Source organism: Neovison vison, chromosome 5, assembly GCF_020171115.1.
Source record: "Neovison vison isolate M4711 chromosome 5, ASM_NN_V1, whole genome shotgun sequence".
Taxonomy (NCBI): Eukaryota; Metazoa; Chordata; class Mammalia; order Carnivora; family Mustelidae; genus Neogale; species Neogale vison.
In genome coordinates, this window is record NC_058095.1 from 25,499,936 (window position 1) to 25,521,532 (window position 21,597).

At 42.8% G+C, this 21,597-nt stretch overlaps 1 protein-coding gene across 1 annotated transcript in view; it reads right to left on the bottom strand.

The window, feature by feature from the left end:
• Positions 1-1,355: 1,355 nt before the first annotated feature.
• The window catches only part of RPA1 (replication protein A1), a 75,179-nt gene continuing 54,937 nt past the window's right edge, over positions 1,356-21,597 (bottom strand). The window contains exons 7-17 of the mRNA XM_044248163.1: positions 20,941-21,073; positions 19,679-19,781; positions 17,042-17,110; positions 16,711-16,903; positions 16,413-16,552; positions 15,874-16,022; positions 13,174-13,306; positions 10,052-10,228; positions 6,779-6,886; positions 3,426-3,512; positions 1,356-2,371 (exon numbers count right to left, since the gene is read on the bottom strand). Of these exons, the coding sequence (XP_044104098.1) occupies positions 2,267-2,371; positions 3,426-3,512; positions 6,779-6,886; positions 10,052-10,228; positions 13,174-13,306; positions 15,874-16,022; positions 16,413-16,552; positions 16,711-16,903; positions 17,042-17,110; positions 19,679-19,781; positions 20,941-21,073 (1,397 nt within the window). The 3' untranslated portion in view covers positions 1,356-2,266. The remainder of the gene's footprint in view (positions 2,372-3,425; positions 3,513-6,778; positions 6,887-10,051; positions 10,229-13,173; positions 13,307-15,873; positions 16,023-16,412; positions 16,553-16,710; positions 16,904-17,041; positions 17,111-19,678; positions 19,782-20,940; positions 21,074-21,597) is intronic.

A 21,597-nucleotide genomic window follows, 5' to 3' on the forward strand; every position in this document is an offset into this window, starting at 1 on the left:
AGATTATTGCCTTTTTTTTCCTTGCCTCTTTCACAATAAGACTGGAGGAACTCCAAGAACCATTTAAATGAAGGCAAAATGATTAGATTTTTTCCTAATTGCTTAACGCTGATGTCATGGTGTACACAAAGTAAACATTGATCTCAAAGTGAAAGATGAGAAATAGAACATGAACAGCCTTTTGGGGTAAACCATATCCAAGAGAATTCCAAGAACTGCGGGCCAGAATCTATTTAGGCCATCCTCAGGGACCTAGATCTCTTAAAAGCCTAACTCAGTGGAGCCAATTCTGATGCTCCTCTCCTGGTGATCTGATTTTTAGTAGGGAAATCTGCTAAACGTCCTCTCTCCAGGGAGCCGCCCTCCCCCAGAATGGCCCATGGATTCGCCAGCCACTGAGGACACCTGACGCCGGGTCCAGTGGTCCTGAGATGTGTCAGGGTAACTCACTACCCACAAGGGAGAGCCGTTGTGAACATGAACATAGGGAATGCTGGGAGGAGTGGAATGTGAGACTGGTAACTGGGTTGAAAGCTAGATTACCACTTCCAACCCACAATTTGTCAATCCAGAATTGTGCCAAAGACTGTAATTTTCTAGTCAGTGCTTGATAAGGGGTCAGGCGGAAAAGAGCTTCCATAAAAATGGTTGAAGCCTCAGCCCCATAGGCAAGTGCAGCCCAATGACCACCGACCGAGGCTGGGATGTGCCCAAACTATCAGCAGGCCTGAGAGAGACCCTGTCTGTTGTGAGGAACAGAAGTCATCCGGCTTAGGGCTGGCCACTTGCCTCTGGACAGAAGACAGGTGAGGACAAAATGGCCAGGCCGTCATCACTCTCCAGCTCCACGATGGGCCGCTGTATGTCGCACCTGCCTGGCCAGGCGGACTGCGACACCGCCTGGATGCTCAGGGAGAGAGATGTGCAGCCAATGCCTAGTGGTGGGTCGCGGCAACCGGATAGATAATTAATGTGATTAGGAACACACAGAGCAAGCATGCTCTTGCTGACTGAAAGGCCCAGTAGCATAATTACTGTTTTCTTACTAGCTCACTGTCTGTACACATTTCAGAGCCTGGTTGGTGTTAGAATGCTGTGTAAACATCAATAAGATCCCAAAGTGCCCGATGATCAGCATTCTGGAGCACAATGGCTTTTTGTTTGCAGGGTTTTCATTCTTTTAAAAGATGCATTTTCGGGTCGCAAACATTAGGATGAGTGATCTCTATGCCTCAGACTGATCTTTGAGTCTGTAATGAGTTAACATCTCCCCCAAGTGAACATTTATTATGAAGGCTAATTAATTGCTTTCCAGTTACAAGAACCCTTTGCATTCAAAGAAAGTAGGATTCACATGAAGAGAATATTCTGTTTATTAAAACAAAGCAGAGGAAACAAAGGGCTTCTTCCTTCAAAATCCCTTCTATTTAACAGAGCTTTAGTCAAGAAAGGAAACATACAAATGCAAGAAATATGTACAGGTAGAAAAAGTATGCATCCGCCAACCAAAATGCAACATTAACTGAAGTGAAAACTAAAGCAATGCTTTGTAGTTGCCTGGATGTCCCTGGGGGACAGCAAGTCAATGCTTATCAGCTTTCCTCAGAAGAGACAATTTTGATTAATATCAGACCCATCTGACTCAGTCTATTAAACCCTGAAGAAGGGATATTCTTCAGATATAAAAGATATGTCTTTGATTAATAATTCTACCCTATTGCCATTCCAAGCATTAACAACTATATGGCACCTCCAGAATGAGAGAGGCTTTGAATTCCAGAAAGACACACTCACTGAAGTATGGCTTCCGCATGACCCCCTCTAGGCTCCCCGTCCTGAGAAGGGAACCCACGTTGTGAAGGTGTCACCGCGGGAGAGGCAGAAACCCTCGTTACATAATTTATTTCACTGTCTGCAGAGTTAGGGTCAATTACTTGTGACATAATTCCTGCTTGAAGATAATGAAATCTTAATAAAACTGACAAAACCCCGAAGACAGAGGGAGTGACTGGCCCCGCACTACCCGCCGGCTGACCCACTGCCGTGTACACCACAGCTGTCGGAGCCCGTTTCCCTTTGCCTGTATCAGTGGGTACTGACGCGCTCCAAGACGCGCCCAAGGGAAGAAAGCGCTTTGTCCACCTGCGCCGTGCAGCTCAAGTGGAAATGTCATGGGGGAAGGGACGAAGAGAAGGGGGAAGAATGAACTGGTTTTACTTCAGCTCTGCTTTTTCAAACTTCTGCCCAATCAGCCCTGCTCTTCTTCTCACATGAGCGCATTTCTCCTGATGTTCATGATCAGCCTTCTGCCATATTCTTTGTAGTCTACAGGCTTCACGTCTATCACAGTGGCCTTAATTCGAGACTCATCCTTCAAGAAGAGAAAAGCAGTCTGTCAATGGAGGAAAGCCCATGGCACAGAATGCTGGTGGTAACCCCCTTGGCTTTAGGAGTTTCAATGATCCCAGCGGGAGCGAACACAAAGGCATGCGGGACTTAGTGTTCAGTCATCCTAGTACAGAAAGCCATCCCCCGCGAGAGCCCCGTTTGGAACTTCCGGAGCTGGGAGCGTGGACAGAAGCCCCTCTTCAACCTTCCTTTGTGCTCCCAAGCTCTCAGAAACTTAGAATCCAAATGGGATGGGCCTTAGCGGGCTGATCTAGGTCACTTTGTTTTCTCTGCAGAGGGGACACAGGAGCCCAGAGAAGAGAAGTCACTTGCTTGGAGCCACACAGCTAGTTTTGAGAGTGGTATGAAAGCAAAAGCACCCGCGGCAGAGGACGAAGGCCTGGTCTGCAGCCATCTCAGCTCTGCAGGATACAACCTCTCTGCACCTCACCTTCCTCGTCCGCACCATGAGAGCGCTGCATGAACCTTCAAGTTGTCCCCTGGTCCCGCCTCACTCTGTCATTCTATCACAGACATTTGACTCCCTCATTCAGTGCCTCCAGAAACAAACACCCCTACTAGCAGGTACTAGAGTTAGGGCATAATAACACAACAGAGTGAGGACCCCCTGAAACAAGCAGGGAGGTTTTCAGAACTCCTCGTTCGCTCATCAGGACTCAACAGTGCCTTTGGAGGCAGGGTGGTGTGGTGCCCAGAAAGGGTGCACTGTCTGGTTCACTTCCTCATGGAAGTGAGTCCACTCAATACCTTACAGTTCTTTGTCAGTACACCAACAAAAATCCCCCAGGCTGTAACTGAAGAGAGCACACAGCATTTCCCACTAGATGCTCAACACCAGACAAAACAATCAACCTCAGCTCTGGGAAGAGGCAATGAGTAATAAACTCAGGATGTTTAGCACTGGGTCTGGTCCACAGTATGCAATTAGGTGACAGTTGCCACCATACTGTTGTTGTGGGTGACAGACAGCAGCTCCCCACTGCTAACCCTTCTGCACCCCAGGAGACCCCACTTACATTGTAGGTCTCTAGTTTCACCCTGATTCTGAATATGAAAGATCGGAAGTTGGCATTCTGGAAAACTTCCTCAAATGCTTGTTCATTCTGCAAAAACAAATGTAAAATTTTAGGCATGGAAGCTATCAGACCATTTGAAAATATCCATTAAAATTTTTGAAGGGTGACTGGCTGGCTCAGTCAGAAAAACATGTGACTCTGGATCTTGGGGCTGTAGGTTCGAGCCCCCCATTGGGTTCAGGGATTACTTAAAAATAAAATATTTTTTTAATTTTTTATTAAGATTTTATTTATTTATTTGATAGTGAGAGAGAGAGAGCGAGCGAGCACACACGTAGGCAGAGTGGCAGGCAGAGGAGAGGGAGAAGCAGACTCCCAATGGAGCAGGGAGCTGTACATGGGGCTCAATCCCAGGGCCCCGGGATCATGATCTGAATCAAAGGCAGAGGTTCAATCAACTGAGCCACCCAAGCACCCCAAGAGAAAAAAATATTTTTGAAAAGACCTCTGGGAAAAACCTCTCTCAAAATTTTTTACCCTCAGTGGTTTAAATTACTTAGGAATGACTAATCTACAGGTGACATTTCATTACATAAAACTGTTTAGATAAAAAAAAAAACCTGTTTAGATAGAATTTTATTAAAATACTAAAATACTCTACCTACAGTAGCCAAATTCACAGAGACGGAAAGTAGAATGATTGCCAGGGGCCAGAGGAAGGGGAAATGGAGAATTAGTATTTAACGAGTGTACTGAACTTAAAAATGGTTAAAAAAGTAAATTTATGTTATGCATATTTCACCATAATAATAAAAAAAATTAAACCACTCTTAGAAAACACATTTCTAGGGTGCTTGGGTGGCTCAGTGGGTTAAGCCTCTGCCTTCAGCTCAGGTCATGATCTCAGGGTCCTGGATCGAGTCCTGCATTGGGCTCTCTGCTCAGCGGGGAGCCTGCTCTCCTCTCTCCCTGCCTGCCTCTCTGCCTACTTGTGATCTCTGTCAAATAAATAAATAAATAAATCTTTAAAAAAAAAAAAAAGAAAAAAGAAAACAATTTTTAAACTTCAAAAGTTTTGTGATGGAATCTAAGGGTTTTGAGTTCAAGCCCCACACTGGATGCAGAGATTTACTTAAAAACAAAATCTTAAAGGGGTGCCTGGGTGGCTCAGTAGGTTAAATGTCTGCCTTCAGCTCGGGTCATGATCCCAGGTTCCTGGGACTGAGCCCAGCATCAGGGTCCCTGCTCAGCAGGGAGCCCATTTCTCCCTCTGCCTGCTGCTCCCCCTGCTTGTGCTCTCTCTCTCTGACAAATAAATAAAATAGTAAACAAAACAAACAAACAAACAAACAAACAAACAAAAACAACTTAAAAAATAAAAATAAAATCTTAAAAAAAAGAATTAAAAGAAAAAAACAGGCAAAAAAACCTTTAAGTTGCCATACTGTCTTAGTCTCTGCATTTATAGTGATTTGTGAGCAAGTAAAGAAGGCAGATGAAGTGGGTAAAGACTAGGAAAGGTTTGAAAAACACAGTTCTCTCCCTCTTTCTCTTGTCCCTCAAACACTACTTAAGCTTTATTTACCTTACTTAAAAATAATCTCTATACCCAATGTGGGGCTCGAATACATGCCTCTGCTATCAAGAGTCACATGTTCCACTGACTAAGCCAGCCAGGCACCCCACTAATTAAGCTTTTTTTATTAAAAAAAAAAAAAAAAAGTCTGGTAAACGGGAAGAAATCAGAGCAAGGATTTTATAGAAATATGCATAAAATTAATTTGCAGTAATTTTATATAAAATTAATCATTCATGTCAGTAAATAGTATCTTTTCAAGCCACATGAGACATGAAAATGGCTTTGTTACACAGAACTCTTGTAAAAGTTACTTCACATATACACACAAAGTCCTCTGGGCTTTCAGATATGTAAATAAAATGATGTGTTAACCTTAAGAAAATTATACCAGTTGCCATTATTCTTCAAGATTAGAGAAAGCATGGAGCATGTCCTCCAAGAATATCATGGTTCCTGAGGGACGTTTCTATATGTCCTCATTCACCAGCAGTAAAAACAGTCAAAGGTAATAAGCTCATAAACAACCCTGAAAAGCTGCCTCGAGCCTTAAAATCTGATATGAAAAAAAAGAACCAGGCAAAACAGAGGAAAGATACCATCATACCATCATTCTTTAAAGTCAATTCTGGTTATTTCTATGAAAGGGCTTGCTGCATTATTTTCAGAGATCTCACAATTTTTAAAAGACGCGGGTCAGGGAAGGGTGGGGACCGAATGGACGAAATGAAGACAGGAAAGAATAAGAAAAACACACCAAATGACAAGTCTTTTTTTTCCTAGTGGTGTGTGTGTGTGTTTTTCCTTAGTGTTCTATTTATAGGTTTCCTAACCAATTTGGAGGAAAAGGGGTGGGGGAAGTACAGTTAGATGCTAATTTGTGTGGCCCAGAAGAGCTTTCATTGATCATCTTTACACATTTTTTTAAATGATTTATTTGAGAGAAAGAAGATGAAGGGAGAGGGAGAAGCAGATCTCTGCTGAGCAGGGAGCCCGATGCGGGGCTCGAACCCAGAACCCCTGGGATCATGACCTGAGCCAAAGGCAGATGCTTAACTGAATGGGCCACCCAGGTGCCCCCATCTTTACACATTTCCTCTGAGTATCTTTCCTACATTTAGCATAATTAGTAATCTATTCCCTACATTAAATAAACCTAATATAAATAAAATATAAATATAAATTTATAGAAATGAAATGGATAGTCATCTTAGGAAAGAAAGTTACTTTGTAAGAACTGCCTCTGAAGACCTGGAATAGCAAGTACCTTATATGTGAGTTTAACCCAGGATTTGACTCAGCTTTTCAGGAAGGTGTTTATTATGTTAAAGGGCACATGTGCACTTCAGATTACTTCAGAAGAATCCTTCCAGCTCTCAAGTGACTGTAGGCCCATCAACTGTAGTGTGCTAACGGTAACAGGAGAAATAAGTGGCTTATACTTCTAAAGTGTTATTTTTAAAGCACTTTTTTTTTTTTTTTTTAAAGCAGTCTCCACACCCAATGTGGAGCTTAAACTCACAACCCTAAGATCAAGTGTTGCATACTCTCCCGAAAGAGCCAGCCAGGTGCCCATACAGCACTTTCTTATACATTACTTGATTACTCATCGTTAGCATACCCAAGGTGGACAAAATTCGAAGAATCAGATGAGCTCTTAAACAATCATCAGAACGAGAAACTATATACAACACTCAAAAGAAATTAAAAAAAAAAAAAAAAGAGCAAAAAAAGGGTGTTATTGGCAACTGTTACAGTAATAAAAGATGAGGCCAACCTTCTCTTTTAACTCCCCAAGATCAGCAGTGCTTTGTCCAATGATGGCCTCTGCAGACTCCTGGAAACAAGTGACCCACTGATTCTCTTGAAAATCAGCAATATTTACCTAAAAGACACATTATATATTAATTTCACCAAGAAAATAAAAGGAAGACATACTCAGGAGACTGGAAGATTAACTTTTTCCATCCATTAAAATAATTCCCAGGGGAAAAACCAATACTACTATATATGCTACATATATTCTTTCAAAAGAATGTGGAAAATATTGCAGAAAGAAGTTTAAAAGGTAAATCTGGATCACAGCAGGAACGTAATATGCTGTGGATATGTGATTTCAGATCTCAGTGGAAATAACAGTCCAACTAAACTCTCTCTCTCAGACAGACAATCCAGGTACACCATACTAGGTTCCCCTCCAGCTGCAATGCCCTTTGGACTAAAGTTTTCTTTTTTTCTTTTTTTAAGATTTTATTTATTTATTTGACAGAGAGAGAGATCACAAGTAGACAGAGAGGCAGGCAGAGAGAGACAGGAAAAGCAGGCTCCCTGATGAGCAGAAAGCCGGATGTGGGGTTCAATCCCAGGACCCTGAGATCATGACCCGTGCCAGAGGCAGAGGCTTAACCCATGGAGCCCCCCAGGCACCCTGGACAAAGATTTTGAATGACCCTCCAAAGACTGATAGCAGGTTCTCTGCATTTTAACTGTACATCCTTAGGTCACTAGTTCCATAAGACTAGTTCTAGTCACTGCTGAACATCCCAGACTATTTAAAAGCCTGAACTTAAAGGACTTCATTGAGCAGCCAAACTTACCTAGCAAAAGAAATGGGCAATCAAGTGTCTTCACTTGACCGTGGTAAAATTAAACAGGGGAGAGTCAGGGAAGAAAGTGGATCACACAGAATCCAGTTGCTAAAGCAAAAGTCTTAGTACAAATAAGAAAGCACAGGGGTTTGTTTTGTTTTGTTTTGTTTTGAAGGTACCATTTGATGATTCTACATATTTGCTTGGCATACACATGGAGGTTTAATATCAAAAGTTATGATGAAAAAATAGGGGAGAAGAAAAGTTAAAAACACTCACATATATGAGAGGATATATCACACACTAGGATTCACACCCACAGTTTGTTTACGTCGTGCTATTCCTAGAGGCAAAGAGCACTGCTCAACAGGGCTGAGGAGGGTGACAATGAAGACACCATCTCGTGAGACCAGTGTGCTGAGATTCCTATTTACGAGTGTCAAGAAAGTCTGATAAACCATCTAAAACTACTTTCTCCATCCTAGTTCAATGAAGTTAACTTTATTTTCTGTAAAAACAGGAAGCTTAAACATAGAAATTTCCTGCTGAACTAACATTTTAAGGGGCAATTAGAATATACAAAGGGTAAGTAAAATCCTTTATTTTTTCATCTAAAAAGTTTTTTTTTAATTTCCTATTAAAGAAAAAAAAAAAAGGAAAATGCAGAAGAAACTAGAAATCAACCAAAAACAACCTCAATCAACACTCTGGTATTTAACCTCTCAGTCTGTTTTCTGTGCGTACATATTTCAAGACTGTATCAAACATATCATTTAAAATTTGCCATTTCAATTAATAAATCTGAACATATATTTGCCATTTTCAATAAAAAAAAAAACATTTTATTTATTTGACAGAGAGAGAGATCACAAGCAGGTAGAGAGGCAGGCAGAGAGGGAGGAGGAAGCAGGCTCCCTGCTGAACAGAGTGGGTGGGCGGGGGGAGGGAGGGCTTCATCCCAGGACCCTGAGATCATGACCCGAGCCAAAGGCAGAAGCTTAACCCATTGAGCCACCCAGGTGCCCCCATTTTCAAATATTTTAACTCGGGTTGGGTTGGCTCAGGTCATGATCTCAAGGTCCTGGGATCGAGCCCCACATGGGGCTCCCTGCTCAGAGGGAAGCCTGTTTCTCCCTCTCCCACTCTCCCCGCTGTGTTCCCTCTCTCGCTGTTCTCTGTCAAATTAATAAATAAAATATTAAAAAAAAAAAGAAAAAAGAAAAAAATCATCAGAAATGTAACAGCTATGTAAAGTTATTTGTTGCTGTTACTTTGAAAACTTCGATGCAACTTAAACTTTCTTCATTTTATACTGGTTAATTCCTTTATTATATAGCTGGTGTGGAATACCATGAAGACATCAGAATTTGCCAGTTATTTGACTGAGCCACCCAGGCACCCCAAATATAAACATTTTAAAGGCTCCTGATATATTACTGACAAATCACCTTCTAGAAAAATGCAAGAATACCTATTTTCTTATACCTTTATTATCACTTATGATTTTTTTTTTAAAGATTTTATTTATTTATTTGACAGACAGAGATTACAAGTAGGCAGAGAGGCAGGCAGAGAGAGAGGAGGAAGCAGGCTCCCTGCCAAGCAGAGAGCCCGATGCGGGACTTGATCCCAAGACTCTGAGATCATGACCTGAGCCAAAGGCAGAGGCTTAACCCACTGAGCCACCCAGGTGCCCCTTATGATTTTTTTTTTTAAAAAACACCCTTTAGGGCGCCAGGGTGGCTCAGTGGGTTAAGCCTCTGCCTTCGGCTCAGTCATGATCTCAGGGTCCTAGGTTCGAGCCCCACATTGGGCTCTCTGCTCAGCGGGGAGCCTGCTTCCCCCCATCTCTCTGCTTGTCTCTCCAGCTACTTGTGATCTCTCTGTCAAGTAAATAAATAAAATCTTTATAAATAAATAAATAAATAAATACCCCCCCTCCACTTTAAAGGTTTTTAAAACAGAAACAATTCTTACAATGCAAAAAAGCCACATTCCCACATCAGTATGCAGTCACATTCCTGAGAAGTCAGCTCTATGAAGGCTAGGATGAACAGATTATCTACAAGAAAAATAACTAAATATAGGCATTGGCTGTATAAGTATAATTACTGCTCTCCAGAAATGCCATTTCAAATTAATTTATCTCCATAACAGTTAGCAGGAGAGTGTCACCAATGCTACAGCTGTACTACACACACAGCAACCCAAATCAGCTGGGTATCTAAATGCAACTTTCTGGTAGGAAAAAAAGGCTTTTAGTAGAACAGACTGCTATTCAGTGGAACGGAAGGCCCCTTACTTGCCGGACTTACAGAACAATAAGAAGCTCTTTAACACTTACTCATCTGCAGGCTTCCTACCCCAAATGATCTTATTTTTGCTGTCGTCTCTCCAGGGCCTGCCACTTGGTAAGGACTCCAGAAACAGCACAGGACTCCCCATCTACCCATTCTACTTACCGACAGGATAATGCGGTACTTGAAGCTGGGAAATTCACTGTCGCACTTCTCACAGCGGTATAGTCCATTCTGTTGATCAATCACTTTCTTATTGCAGTCCTGAGTTGGGCAGGCCTGATACATACAGTTTTCTTTGCGAAGATACACTACCGTCGCCACAGAGCTGAAATAGTCGGCCTTTGGAGAAAAGAGTGACATGAGACCTAGAACACAAGGCCTACATTCGAGAGAGGACTTGGAGGCAGCCCAAAGCTTGCCCTGACATGTAAGCGCTAAGCGTTTCCATGTTTGAATCCCTAAGATCACAATGGCCTTAGAGGGAATAATTTATGCTATAGTTTTTGAAATCACTTGTGCTGACTGCAAAACCTATGAAGATAACAAACGACATTCTAAAGCGTATTATCCCTTAACAATAAATGCAAATTCGAAATTAGACCAAATTAGTTAATTAAAAACAGAAAAAGACGATATGAAAGACAAAGACTTCAAGAGATGAAGATTTGTTCCTCCTATTCCTGACTCTCCAAAGGTAACAGATGGAGGAAATACAGGGGGGAATGAAGTGGACCTAGGGAGCGATGGCTAGCCTTCCTCCCACGGGAAAAACTGCAGCAGTGACTTCTGGGATCTGCATTCCCCCTTCATCTTTGTCTAGGCCCTGGTGACAAACTTGGTAGAAAGCCAGACAGGAAATACTTTTTGCTTTGCGAGCCATGCAGTCACTGTCTCTGTCTCAGCTCCCCACTTTGCAGCTGCATTGCCCAGGCACCCCCACACGACGTGCAAACGCAGGCACGCAGCCATGTGCCAACCCTGCTCTAAGCCGTCAACCCGGGGAGATGGGGGAGATCTCTGAGAAGTCAGCATAGCAAGGACTAAGTCATGTGCTCTGGCTTTATGCTGTCCCTATTTGTTTTGCTTTTTAACTCTCATGGAGAGGATACAGAGTAAATAATTCTGGGGGATGAACAGCTCCCTCTGGGGCTTCCCAATGTCTCAGACCAAAAAGGCCAAACAATAATGTGAATGTTTCAGGGTGGGGCTTCACTCTAGAAGGCTCTAAGAAAGGAAGTCTCTGGGTGCCTGGCTGGCTCAACTAGGAGAGTGTGAGACTCTTGATCTCGGGATCCTGTGTCTGTGCCCCACAGTGGGTGCAGAGATTACTCCCTAGGAGAAAGTCTCCTAGGAGAATGTCTATTGAGTTTTTCTGTATTTTCAGGTAAGATCCAGATTCAATGCATGACTTTAAAGTTTGGGGACCAAATAGGTGCTCTCCAGGCCTGCTTTCTTTTCTTTTTTAAAAAAATTATTTATTTATTTTTAAGTAATCTCTATACCCAACGGGGGTCCGAACTCACAACCCTGAGATCCAAGTGTCACACACTCTTCCAACTGAGCCAGCCAGGTGCCCCCAAGCCTGATTTCTTTCTTTCTTTTTTTTTTTTTAAAAGGATTATTTATTTATTTATTTGACACAGAGAGAGAGAGAGATCACAAGTAGTCAGAGAAGCAGGCAGAGAGAGGGGGAAGGAGGCTCTTTGCAGAGCAGAGAGCCAGATACGGGGCTCGATCCCAGGATCATGACCTGAGCTGAAGACTGAGGCTTTAACCCACTGAGCTACCCAGGCGCCCCTCTCTCTTACTTTTAAAAAAAATATTTTATTTATTTATTTGAGAGAGAGAGAGAGTGAGAGAGAGCATGAGCGAGGAGAAGGTCAGAGGGAGAAGCAGACTCCCCAAGGAGCTGGGAGCCTGATGTGGGAGTCGATCCCAGCATTCTGGCATCATGACCTGAGCCGAAGGCAGTCACCCAACCAACTGAGCCACCCAGGCACCCTCCCCTCCCCAGGCCTGACTTCTTATTACACACTGTAGATCTAAGAGGGTGTTAAGAGAACCTGAAGAGTTCCTTCAGGTTCCTCTGACAGGGCAACACAGATCTGTCTAATTTTTAATTCTCAAGATGCTGTATGACAGCATCATAACGGGTTGTTGATGACAATGACGGATAAGGGAGTGCGGCAAAATGAGACAGTAATGAATAAAAACTGTATTACATAATATGAAAATAATAAAAGTAGGAATTGTGTTTTGGAGGGCATAAAGGAGAAATAAGTGATTTAAATATTGAACTGCTGGCAGAATACAGGTTTAGATCAAGATGGGAAGAGCATAATTACATACAAACAGCAAAAGAAGCTACAACTAATGTCAAATATGAGAGGCACTTCCTATCAGAGAATAGTGGCAAATGCTCAGCCCATGAGAGGTTAGTGTTGTGCAGCCAGCGAAGGCCCATGGGAATGGCCTGATGTCTGACATGGAGCCTTGCTAATGCTCAGTGTTGGTTTTGTTTTTAAAGATTTTATTTATTTATTTATTTATTAAAAAGAATTTATTTATTATTTTGACAGACAGATCAGAAGCAGGCAGAGAGAGGGGAAGGAAGCAGGCTCCCCGCTGAGCGGAGAGCCCAATGCGGGGCTTGATCCCAGGACCCGGAGATCATGACCTGAGCCGAAGGCAGAGGCTTAACCCACTGAGCCACCCAGGCACCCTTTATTTATTTATTTGACAGAGATCAAAAGTAGGCAGAGAGGCAGGCAGAGAGAGAGGAGGAAGCGGCTCCCTGCTGAGCAGAGAGCCCGATGCGGGGCTCCATCCCAGGATCATGACCTGGGATCATGACCTGAGCCAAAGGCAGAGGATTTAACCTACTGAGCCACCCAGGCGCCCCTTCAGGGTTGGTTTTAACCTTCAAACACATCTTCTTGGTATGTGGGCATTTCAATTTGCAGGAACAATCAGCAAAAATAAACATGGATCTGAAGTCATTACCACTTCATTAAGATCCCTCTAAAAATTAAACAACTCTCCAAGTCCAAGTTCTTTAACTTTTTTTTTTTGGCTCAAGACTCGTGAGAGCTACAACATGTAGGCATGGCTTCCTCACTCTGGCACTGGTTCTCAGCCATCATGCCATGCTCTGGTCAGAGCTCTGCTTAAGAACCATAGCTCTGGAAGAACATCTGATAGCCAGTACCAGGAATCAAGTTTGAAAACTCATCTTTTTGCACCATTTATGTGCTTTTGTGAAGAAAGTCAGTAATGTGGGATACCTTGTCACCATGGCCCAGGTTCTCTGATTTAGCCTCATACAAAGTTTTCCAGTTGGTATTGCTTCCTCCTGTTCCTCCACTCTTTACATCAGAGATAGAAATACCATCTAAGGCTTGTCCTTCTGAGTCGAACCTGAAAAATAAACAAAGAAATGACAGGCACTTTATATATTTTTTGAACATGCCACTTGTTTCTGAATGCCAGATACAGGCTATCCATACTCCCAACCCCCTACTTGTCCAACTTTCATGGGTCCTGGTCACATGGGCTGAAATTAGTATCTTCCTGCTTGTATCTTAAGTGAACTGCAGGAAGGGAATGACCTTTTTTTATCTCAATTGCTTTGATGCCCCCCAGTGGTCAAGAAAGACAGTACCAAAATACAACAACCTTTTCTTAAATTAGCATCTGGTACATAGTTCTTTAGGCTACTGATGCTCATTCTCAGTCAATAGCTGCATTTTTATCATTACTGACATATATCAGCATAGAAAGTGACAGTCCCATATTATAACATGATGGCATGTTCCCACGGTAAAAGATCTTATAAGCCTGGGGCATGTGGGTGGCTCAGTTGGTTAAGTGTCTGACTTCTAAGTGCCTGACTTCAGTCATAACCTCAGGGTCCTGGGACTGAGCTCTGCCTTGGAATCCACACTCAGTGGGGAGTCTGCTTATCCCTCTCTCTCTGCCCCTTTCCCCAGTTTGTGCTCTGTCTCAAATAAATTAAAAAAATTTTTTTTTAAGATTTTATGTATTTATTTGACAGAAAGAGAGAAAGAGAGATCACAGACAGGCAGAGAGAGAGGGGGAAGCAGGCTCCCTGCCGAGCAGAGAGCCCGATGAGGGGCTCAATCCCAGGACTCTGAGATCATGACCTGAGCCGAAGGCAGAGGCTTAACCCACTGAGCTACCCAGGCACCCCTCAAATAAATAAAATCTTAAAAAAAAAAAAAAAAGATCTTAAAAGCCTGATACAGAGTTTAAAAGCCTCTATAACCCAAAGTAATTTAACAGAAGACAACTATTTTCTTGTAGATTTATCTTCTTAGTGAGATTTACCTATGCCAATATCAAGATTGACATTAATTTATGCCACGTTATTAGTAAAAACGATTCTACTTGATCACGTAACAGGTGATATGAAGGAAAGTGGCTCAGAAATATACTTGTGACAGGGAAGAGTCAGTCTGAGATTAAAAACATGCCAATGTCATCTAAAAGGAGGCTGACTAAAAGCTAACCACATACAGAACAGGCTTTTTACAAAGAGACCATCTAACAGAGTGGTTGCTGCCCTAAGCCGCAGACAATTGCCTTCACATTCTGTCAGGTAAGCAGCTAAATCCGTCACAGAAGCACAGCAAGGTCCATAAATCTGTTTCACCACTACTAGCTACACCAGTTTAGTTTCAGCAACTCCAAGGAGGCATTTGCCACTGAAGATAGCTCATCAGGAATCAACAGAGCAAGGCCAGAGGCAGCCCTTCTTACAATAAAAAAATCCCACATTTTTATAACCAAGATCTAACATCTCCAATCCTTGCCTAGGTGGGGTGTGTGCACTGAACTTCTCTTTGATCAGTGCCAGTTATTTTATTCTGGAGACAGCTGTGTCTTTTGATGTTGACCAGGATCACTGTTATTGACAAGTAAAATACGAAGATCTTAATATGGGCATGCAATTAACCTGGGGTCGAGCTCTAGGGCCCGAAAGAAAATCAAGCAATGAGGACAAACCAAAGCTGTGGTTATTTCTGGTCAGACCTCAAACAGGCCCTGCCTTCTACCATCCTGCCAGCTACTGGGATAGTTACCTATGGATACGTGTGGATACTCAGGAGGCTGGCTTGAGTGACACAAACGCTCTAGTAGCTGTTTCACGAAATCATTCAAATTTTAGTGCTGCTAGTGGTCCACCCAGAATAAAAGTGAGAAGTCTGTCACAGGAGCTAATTCTTTAAGTACTAAAACCCTAGGACAGAGGTGGAAACGGACACACACCCCTCCGGGACTACAGCTACACAAATTATTAAAGCTCAAGCTAGCTGCAGTGTTTTCCCTGACCACATCAATTCTTGCATGCTGTGTTTCAGTTTGAAGTGCTCCTTAAAGGCAGGGTTTTAACACCCTACAAAGCTAGATATAGTGAGGAGATTTTAATAGGCTCTCCTCATCCCCTGAGTGCTTGGGGAATAACAATATAATGCCAACAAAGGCCCATTGTTCCCACCGCACTTTATCAGAGCCCAGTGAACACGCACCAGGAGATGTGATCTGCACCAACAACTGGACAGAACAAGGAAGCACATTCCTCCCCCAGCCCACAGAAGCCTGCAGCTTTAAACCTAGGAAACAAAGTGGCCTCCCGCCCATGGTCCTTCAGCATACAGCCGTGAGAGCCTGGCCTCCCCTTACTTCGGCAGGATTGAGGTCAGCAGCAGCACTTCCCTTCAGTTGGCCTCCTCCAGAATCTCTGGGTTTGTCATGGGATTACAGTTTTGTCAGTTTAAGGGCTTTAAGGCCATCCTCTCAGAAGGCATAATGCTTACAAGAAATATAGGAACGGCTCCATTCAGTAAAAAAACCCTCTGCTCTATAGATGGCTCACATACTGATCATAAGGGCCCAAAGAGCCAGCTCTTCTGATTCAGAGGCCGGGCTCAAATAACCCCTTTGTGTAGCCCCATAAAACCTACCATCCACGAAGCTTATAGGCCTCTGGGATGTCAGGATTCACAATGACCGTGCTTGAAGACAGTACAGAGAGGCTCCGTCCACCAAAATCAGAAACTCTAGCTCCTTTGATAGCCATCACGGGTTGTCTAGAACCATCGAATCTATCAGCCTGAGTAATGACAAAAACACCAAACAAATACAGTGAACAGGTGTCACTAGCAGGAAGAACACACGGAACATTTTTACAGAAAATAAGGAAAACAGTCAAAATCAGAGTAAATGCCGTGAGTGGTACATGGAATCTATCCAAGATAACCTCGCACACAAGAATCTGTTCAAAGATACAGCAAAACTAATCTAGAGTCAGAGGAAACATCATTTCACTGTGTAAAACTGAGATCACAGCCATAAAGGGTTTCAGATACTGCCTGGCCAGCTCGATCCTTCTTTAGGAAGGCCTACGAAGTAAAAACCCCAAAGCTTTAAGGCAAGACAGCTGCCTGACTCTCTCGGTCTCTGCCTTCTGCACCTGCTCTGACTGCTCAAGGCTAATACTTACATCCTCTCCCCACAGAGTAGCAGTCACCATTTTCCCTGACATGTCCATCAAATAGATATTTCTCTTGGAAACTTCTCTGTTGTTAGACTTCACTGTGATTTTGGTGGCATCTTCGCAGCTCTTGCAGATCCCAATTATGTCTAAAATATAGGCACAATATGTCAGCAAAATAGGGTCAAGGCCCCCATTACAGCCTGATCAAAGGTTGAATGGCAAGCCCTTAAGTCTTACACTTCCTTTATAGGCTGCAAACAAAACTAGTCATCACAACTCTCTCTGCTCTCATACACAGACTTACCTATAAGTGAGTCTTTAGGCTTGTTCTCCAGGTCTCCAATCCCTGTGAAATCAAACTGAACTGTAGGTAAATGATGACCATCTTCACAGGGCATGACAGAAGTCTCATTGTTGAAGGTCATCTCGTAGTCATTTTTAACCGCTGTGAACTGTTTGTTAGCAATCTTCAGGATGCCTTTAGAGATATAATAGACCTGTACAAGAGGCAAGCCATGGAACGTGGGTAGATTAAACAACTTCTTACCACCACGTAGTTTGCCAGTGGACAAGAGTCCCCCCACTCCTCCCGGTACCACCCAACAGTTTCAGTTCTCAGGGTAACACCGCCCTACCTTGTTCATGTCGATAAGGGGAAAGAACTTGTCCACTTGCTCATTGAAAGCAGTAGCTCTGATTTCACCCTACAGAAGCATGCAAAAGCAGGTCAGAACTGTTTACTAAGTTTTATCCCTGAAAAAGAGGGCACCTTGTGTCAAAATGACATCTTTAAGGCAGTCGACACAGGCACAAATGGGATGTGTGAGAGAGCTACAGACACTCCAGAAGCACACACATTTTTTTAAAAAAGAGATTTTATTTATTTACTTGACAGAGAGAGACAAAGCGAGAGGCGACACAAGCAGGGGGAATGGGAGAGGGAGAAGCAGGCTCCCCACTGAGCAGAGAGCCCCATATGGGACTCGATCCAAGGACCCTGGGATCATGACCTGAGCTGAAGGCAGATGCTTAACAACTGAGCCACCCAGGCACCCCCCAGAAACACACATTTTATAGTCACATATTCAAGTTATTCACCACAGTGGAACAATCTGGGTTTAACCTACTGTGGAGCTTTATTTACTTTTTTTTTTTTAAAGATTTTATTTACTTATTTGACAAACAGAGATCACAAGTAGGCAAAGAGGCAGGCAGAGAGAGAGGAGGAAGCAGGCTCCCTGCTGAGCAGAGAGCCCGATGTGGGGCTCGATCCCAAGACTCTGGGATCATGACCTGAGCCAAAGACAGAGGCTTTAGCCCACTGAGCCATCTAGGCGCCTCTACCGTGGAGTTTTATTAACCTCAAGTTAAACACTTTAAAAAAGGCAAAACAAACAAACAAACAAACAAACATAAGAAGCCTAGTGATTTTAATATTCTGACAACAAAAATAAAAATAAATTCTGAACACTGTGTGACACGAATGAATCCCACAAGGAAGTGTGATGAGCCAAATGATTCACCAGCTGCCCTCACGTTCCTACCAAGCAAGGGATTACATCATATTTGGGAGTCATTGCCAAAATGTTACAATACATCATGTTTTCAAGTTGCCTGAGATTTGATTTTCACTTTTACTTTTCCATCAGTCAAAATACCATAGATGGGGGTACCTGGCTGGCTCAGTCACAGGAGCATGAGACTCTTGAACTCAAGGTTGTAAGTTCAAGCCCCACGCTGGGTGTAGAGATTACTTAAAACTAAGACAAACAGGGGCGCCTGGGTGACTCAGTGTTAAGCCTCTGCCTTCAGCTCAGGTCATGATCTCAGGGTCCTAGAATCGAGCCCCACATTGGGCTCGCTGCTCAGCAGGGAGCCTGCTTCCCCCTCTCTCTCTGCCTGCCTCTCTGCCTACTTGTGATCTCTGTCAAAACAAAACAAAACAAAAAACAAACTAAGACAAACTACAGATGGATAAGAAACTTAAAGAAAGGGCTGAAATTTAAGCCAATTGACAGATTAGACTGATAATCTGGTAAAAAATTAGGTTCTGATCATAGATTTTGCCATGATCTAGGGGCGCCTGGGTGGCTCAGTCAGTGGTGCATCTAACTTTTTTTTTTTTTTTTTTAAAAGATTTATTTATTTATTTATTTGACAGACAGAGATCGCAAGTAGGCAGAGAGGCAGGCAGGGAGAGAGAGGAGGAAGCAGGCTCCCTGGTGAGCAGAGAGCCCGATGCGGGGCTCGATCCCAGGACTCTGGGATCATGACCTGAGCTGAAGGCAGAGGCTTAACCCACTGAGCCACCCAGATGCCCCGAGCATCTAAATCTTGGTTTTGACTCAGATTATGATCTCAGTGTCATGATCTCAGGGCTGTGAGAGCGAGCCCTGGGTCACACACTGCACTCAGTGGGGAGTCTGCTTGAGATTCTCTCCATCTCCTTCTGCCCCTCCCCTACCTCATGCACTCCTTCTCTCAAATAAACAAACAAATCTTAAAAACAAAAACAAAAACAAAATCAAAAGAGTCGAGTCGCATGTTCTACCTATTGGGCTAGCCAGGTATCCAGTGTGACTGTTGATCTCAGGGTCGTGAGTCCAAGCCCCACGCTGGGTACAGAGCCTACTTAAAAAGAATAAATAAGGGGCGCCTGAGTGGTGCAGTGGGTTAAAGCCTCTGCCTTCGGCTTGGGTCGTGATCCCAGGGTCCTGGGATCGAGCCCCACATTCGGCTCTCTGCTCAGCAGGGAGCCTGTTTCCTCCTTTCTCTCTGCCTGCCTCTCCGTCTACTTGTGATTTCCATCTGTCAAATAAATAAAATCTTAAAAAAAAAAGAATAAATAAATTAAAATAAAAAATTTAAAAATAAAAATAATTTATTTTATTATTTTATTTATTTTATTTTATTTAAGACCTTTAATCCTTTGGGGCACCTGGCAAGCTCAGTTGGTTAAATGTCTGACTCTGGATTTAGGCTCAGGTCATGATCTCAGGGTTGAGAGACTGAGTCCTGTGTCTGGCCCTAAGCTGGGCATGGAGCCTGCTTAAGATTCTCTCTCCTCCCCACTACACACAATCCCCTCGGGGGGGGGGGAAGACCTTTAACCCATTGCCCCCAGAGAGCACCAGAAGACTATAAAAGAGGACAAACAATAGTAACAATCCTGCTTATTTTTGGTCTACTACTGTTTTTCATCACATAGGCTTGCACAGAGATGAGCCCCATTTCTCAAACTACTCCTATTTCCCCACTTGACAAATACTCACACTTTCATCAACTAGTTCTATGGAGAAAAGCTTCCCTTCCCCTCGGGAATTGCTCCAGGTACGGATCTGACTTTTGTTGGTAACTCGAGCACAGATAGTCCACCTAAAAACCAAATAGATTATATCAGTGCTCCGAGTTTTACCTGGGAAAGATCTAAGTTTCCCTAACATCTTCCTATAGCCTCTCTCATCTTATGCATATTCCATTTCTCAACGTAAGCTGTATTTTAACCCAGCTAATTAAAACCCCAAGATGACACACAGGTTTGACAGTTTGTAGAATAAGCAAGTAGTAAAACATACAAGATGATTTAACACTAACTCATTCCCCTGTCAAATTAGTAAATTTATAAACTCTCTCCCTTTTCCAAAAAGCATCACCAAGGCAACAGTATCCCCTTAATGAAAGGTTCTAAGCTAGAAGATGCAGTAATACCAGCAATTATATTCTGCCACTATTTTCAATTATGGGAACTGATAAAACTGGTGTCAAGCTTCTGTCTCCATTCTAACACAGCCTGAATATAAATACGAACTTATGGAACATGGTGTTGGTAAGCCACCAAAAGAAAACAACATGCTAAAGCAGTATGACCTCAGAGAGAGGTCACCAAAAAAAAGGAGGTACAAGATCCAATACATAGTCCAGGGGCTCATACTGAACGCAAGTGTTGGACACATTGGTTACCTTAGCCATTTTCCCTGCACTGCAAAAAATTTGAAGGTTAGATAAAAACATATCTGAAAGAATTCTGAAAAGAGAACTCACAAATTTTCAATGGCTAAAATTAACTTTTAATGGAAAATATCTGTTCAGGGTATATTAATGTGGCTACATAAACAGTACAGATTCTCTTAGTCAACTAAATCATAGTAACAATTTTTAAGACTAAACGTCACTTATTTATAGCATGAGAAGATGAAACGCCTTCTGAATTACAACAAATATTTATTTTTACTCATAAGATGATAAAGGGGTCCTTTAAGCATTAAATATTTTTCAATTCAGATTCTTTCAAAACAAATGAAACTCCATAGGCTATAGCAGATTGCTTTTCTTGCCATTCTTTCACAGTAAGAGAGTTAGAGGTTGCCACAATTTGTACCCTCCACCCCCCATGGAAGAAAAAAAAAGATGAAAATTACTTTATGTGTGGTAACCCTGAAGTGCACACATAAATAACTCAAGAGCCCGTAGCCCGTAATAAGCTCTAACATCATATCATAGGTACATTCTGAACTTACTCCATGGACTAACTCACTTGGATTGGTAAGGGGTGAGGCTGGCAATGGGTACCACTTTGACCTGTGTTCCTCCAGAACTATTCCCGAGGCTGGTACCTCCAGCTTTTCCAAATGTCTTTGAGGCCCCATAAGTCTTAGATGCAGTGGAACCTTTAAAAACAAACACAAAGGAGGACCATCATTATTCTATGTAAATCTTATATACATTTTGTACTAACTCTCAATGACTGAGGTGTTGCTGGTGAAATCACACAAAATAAGAGGTAAAATTTTACCTTTTAAGTAATCGAGAGATATGGAGATCAAATAGAGACCAGAATAGGAAGCTAGAAAAGTGACTGAGAATTGAAGGCTCGGAACACAGAAGTTTACTACTATGTATTTGCTGACTGAAGCTCTGACTGAGGTCAAGGTAATAATTGTACTGAGTCCAGACACTGCTCTTTTGGAGACCCATCCTTCTACCAACCCCCCACCCCCCATAAAGATTCTATTTATTTATTTGACAGAGAGAGAGAGAGAGAGAGTGCACACACAAGCAGGGGGAGCTGCATCCCAGGACCCCAGGATCATGAACCAAGAGGAGGCAGACATCCAACCAACTGAGCCACCCAGGTGCCCTGGAGGCTCATCCTTCTTGAACTGTCCTTTGTATCAATGGGCAAGATAATGGG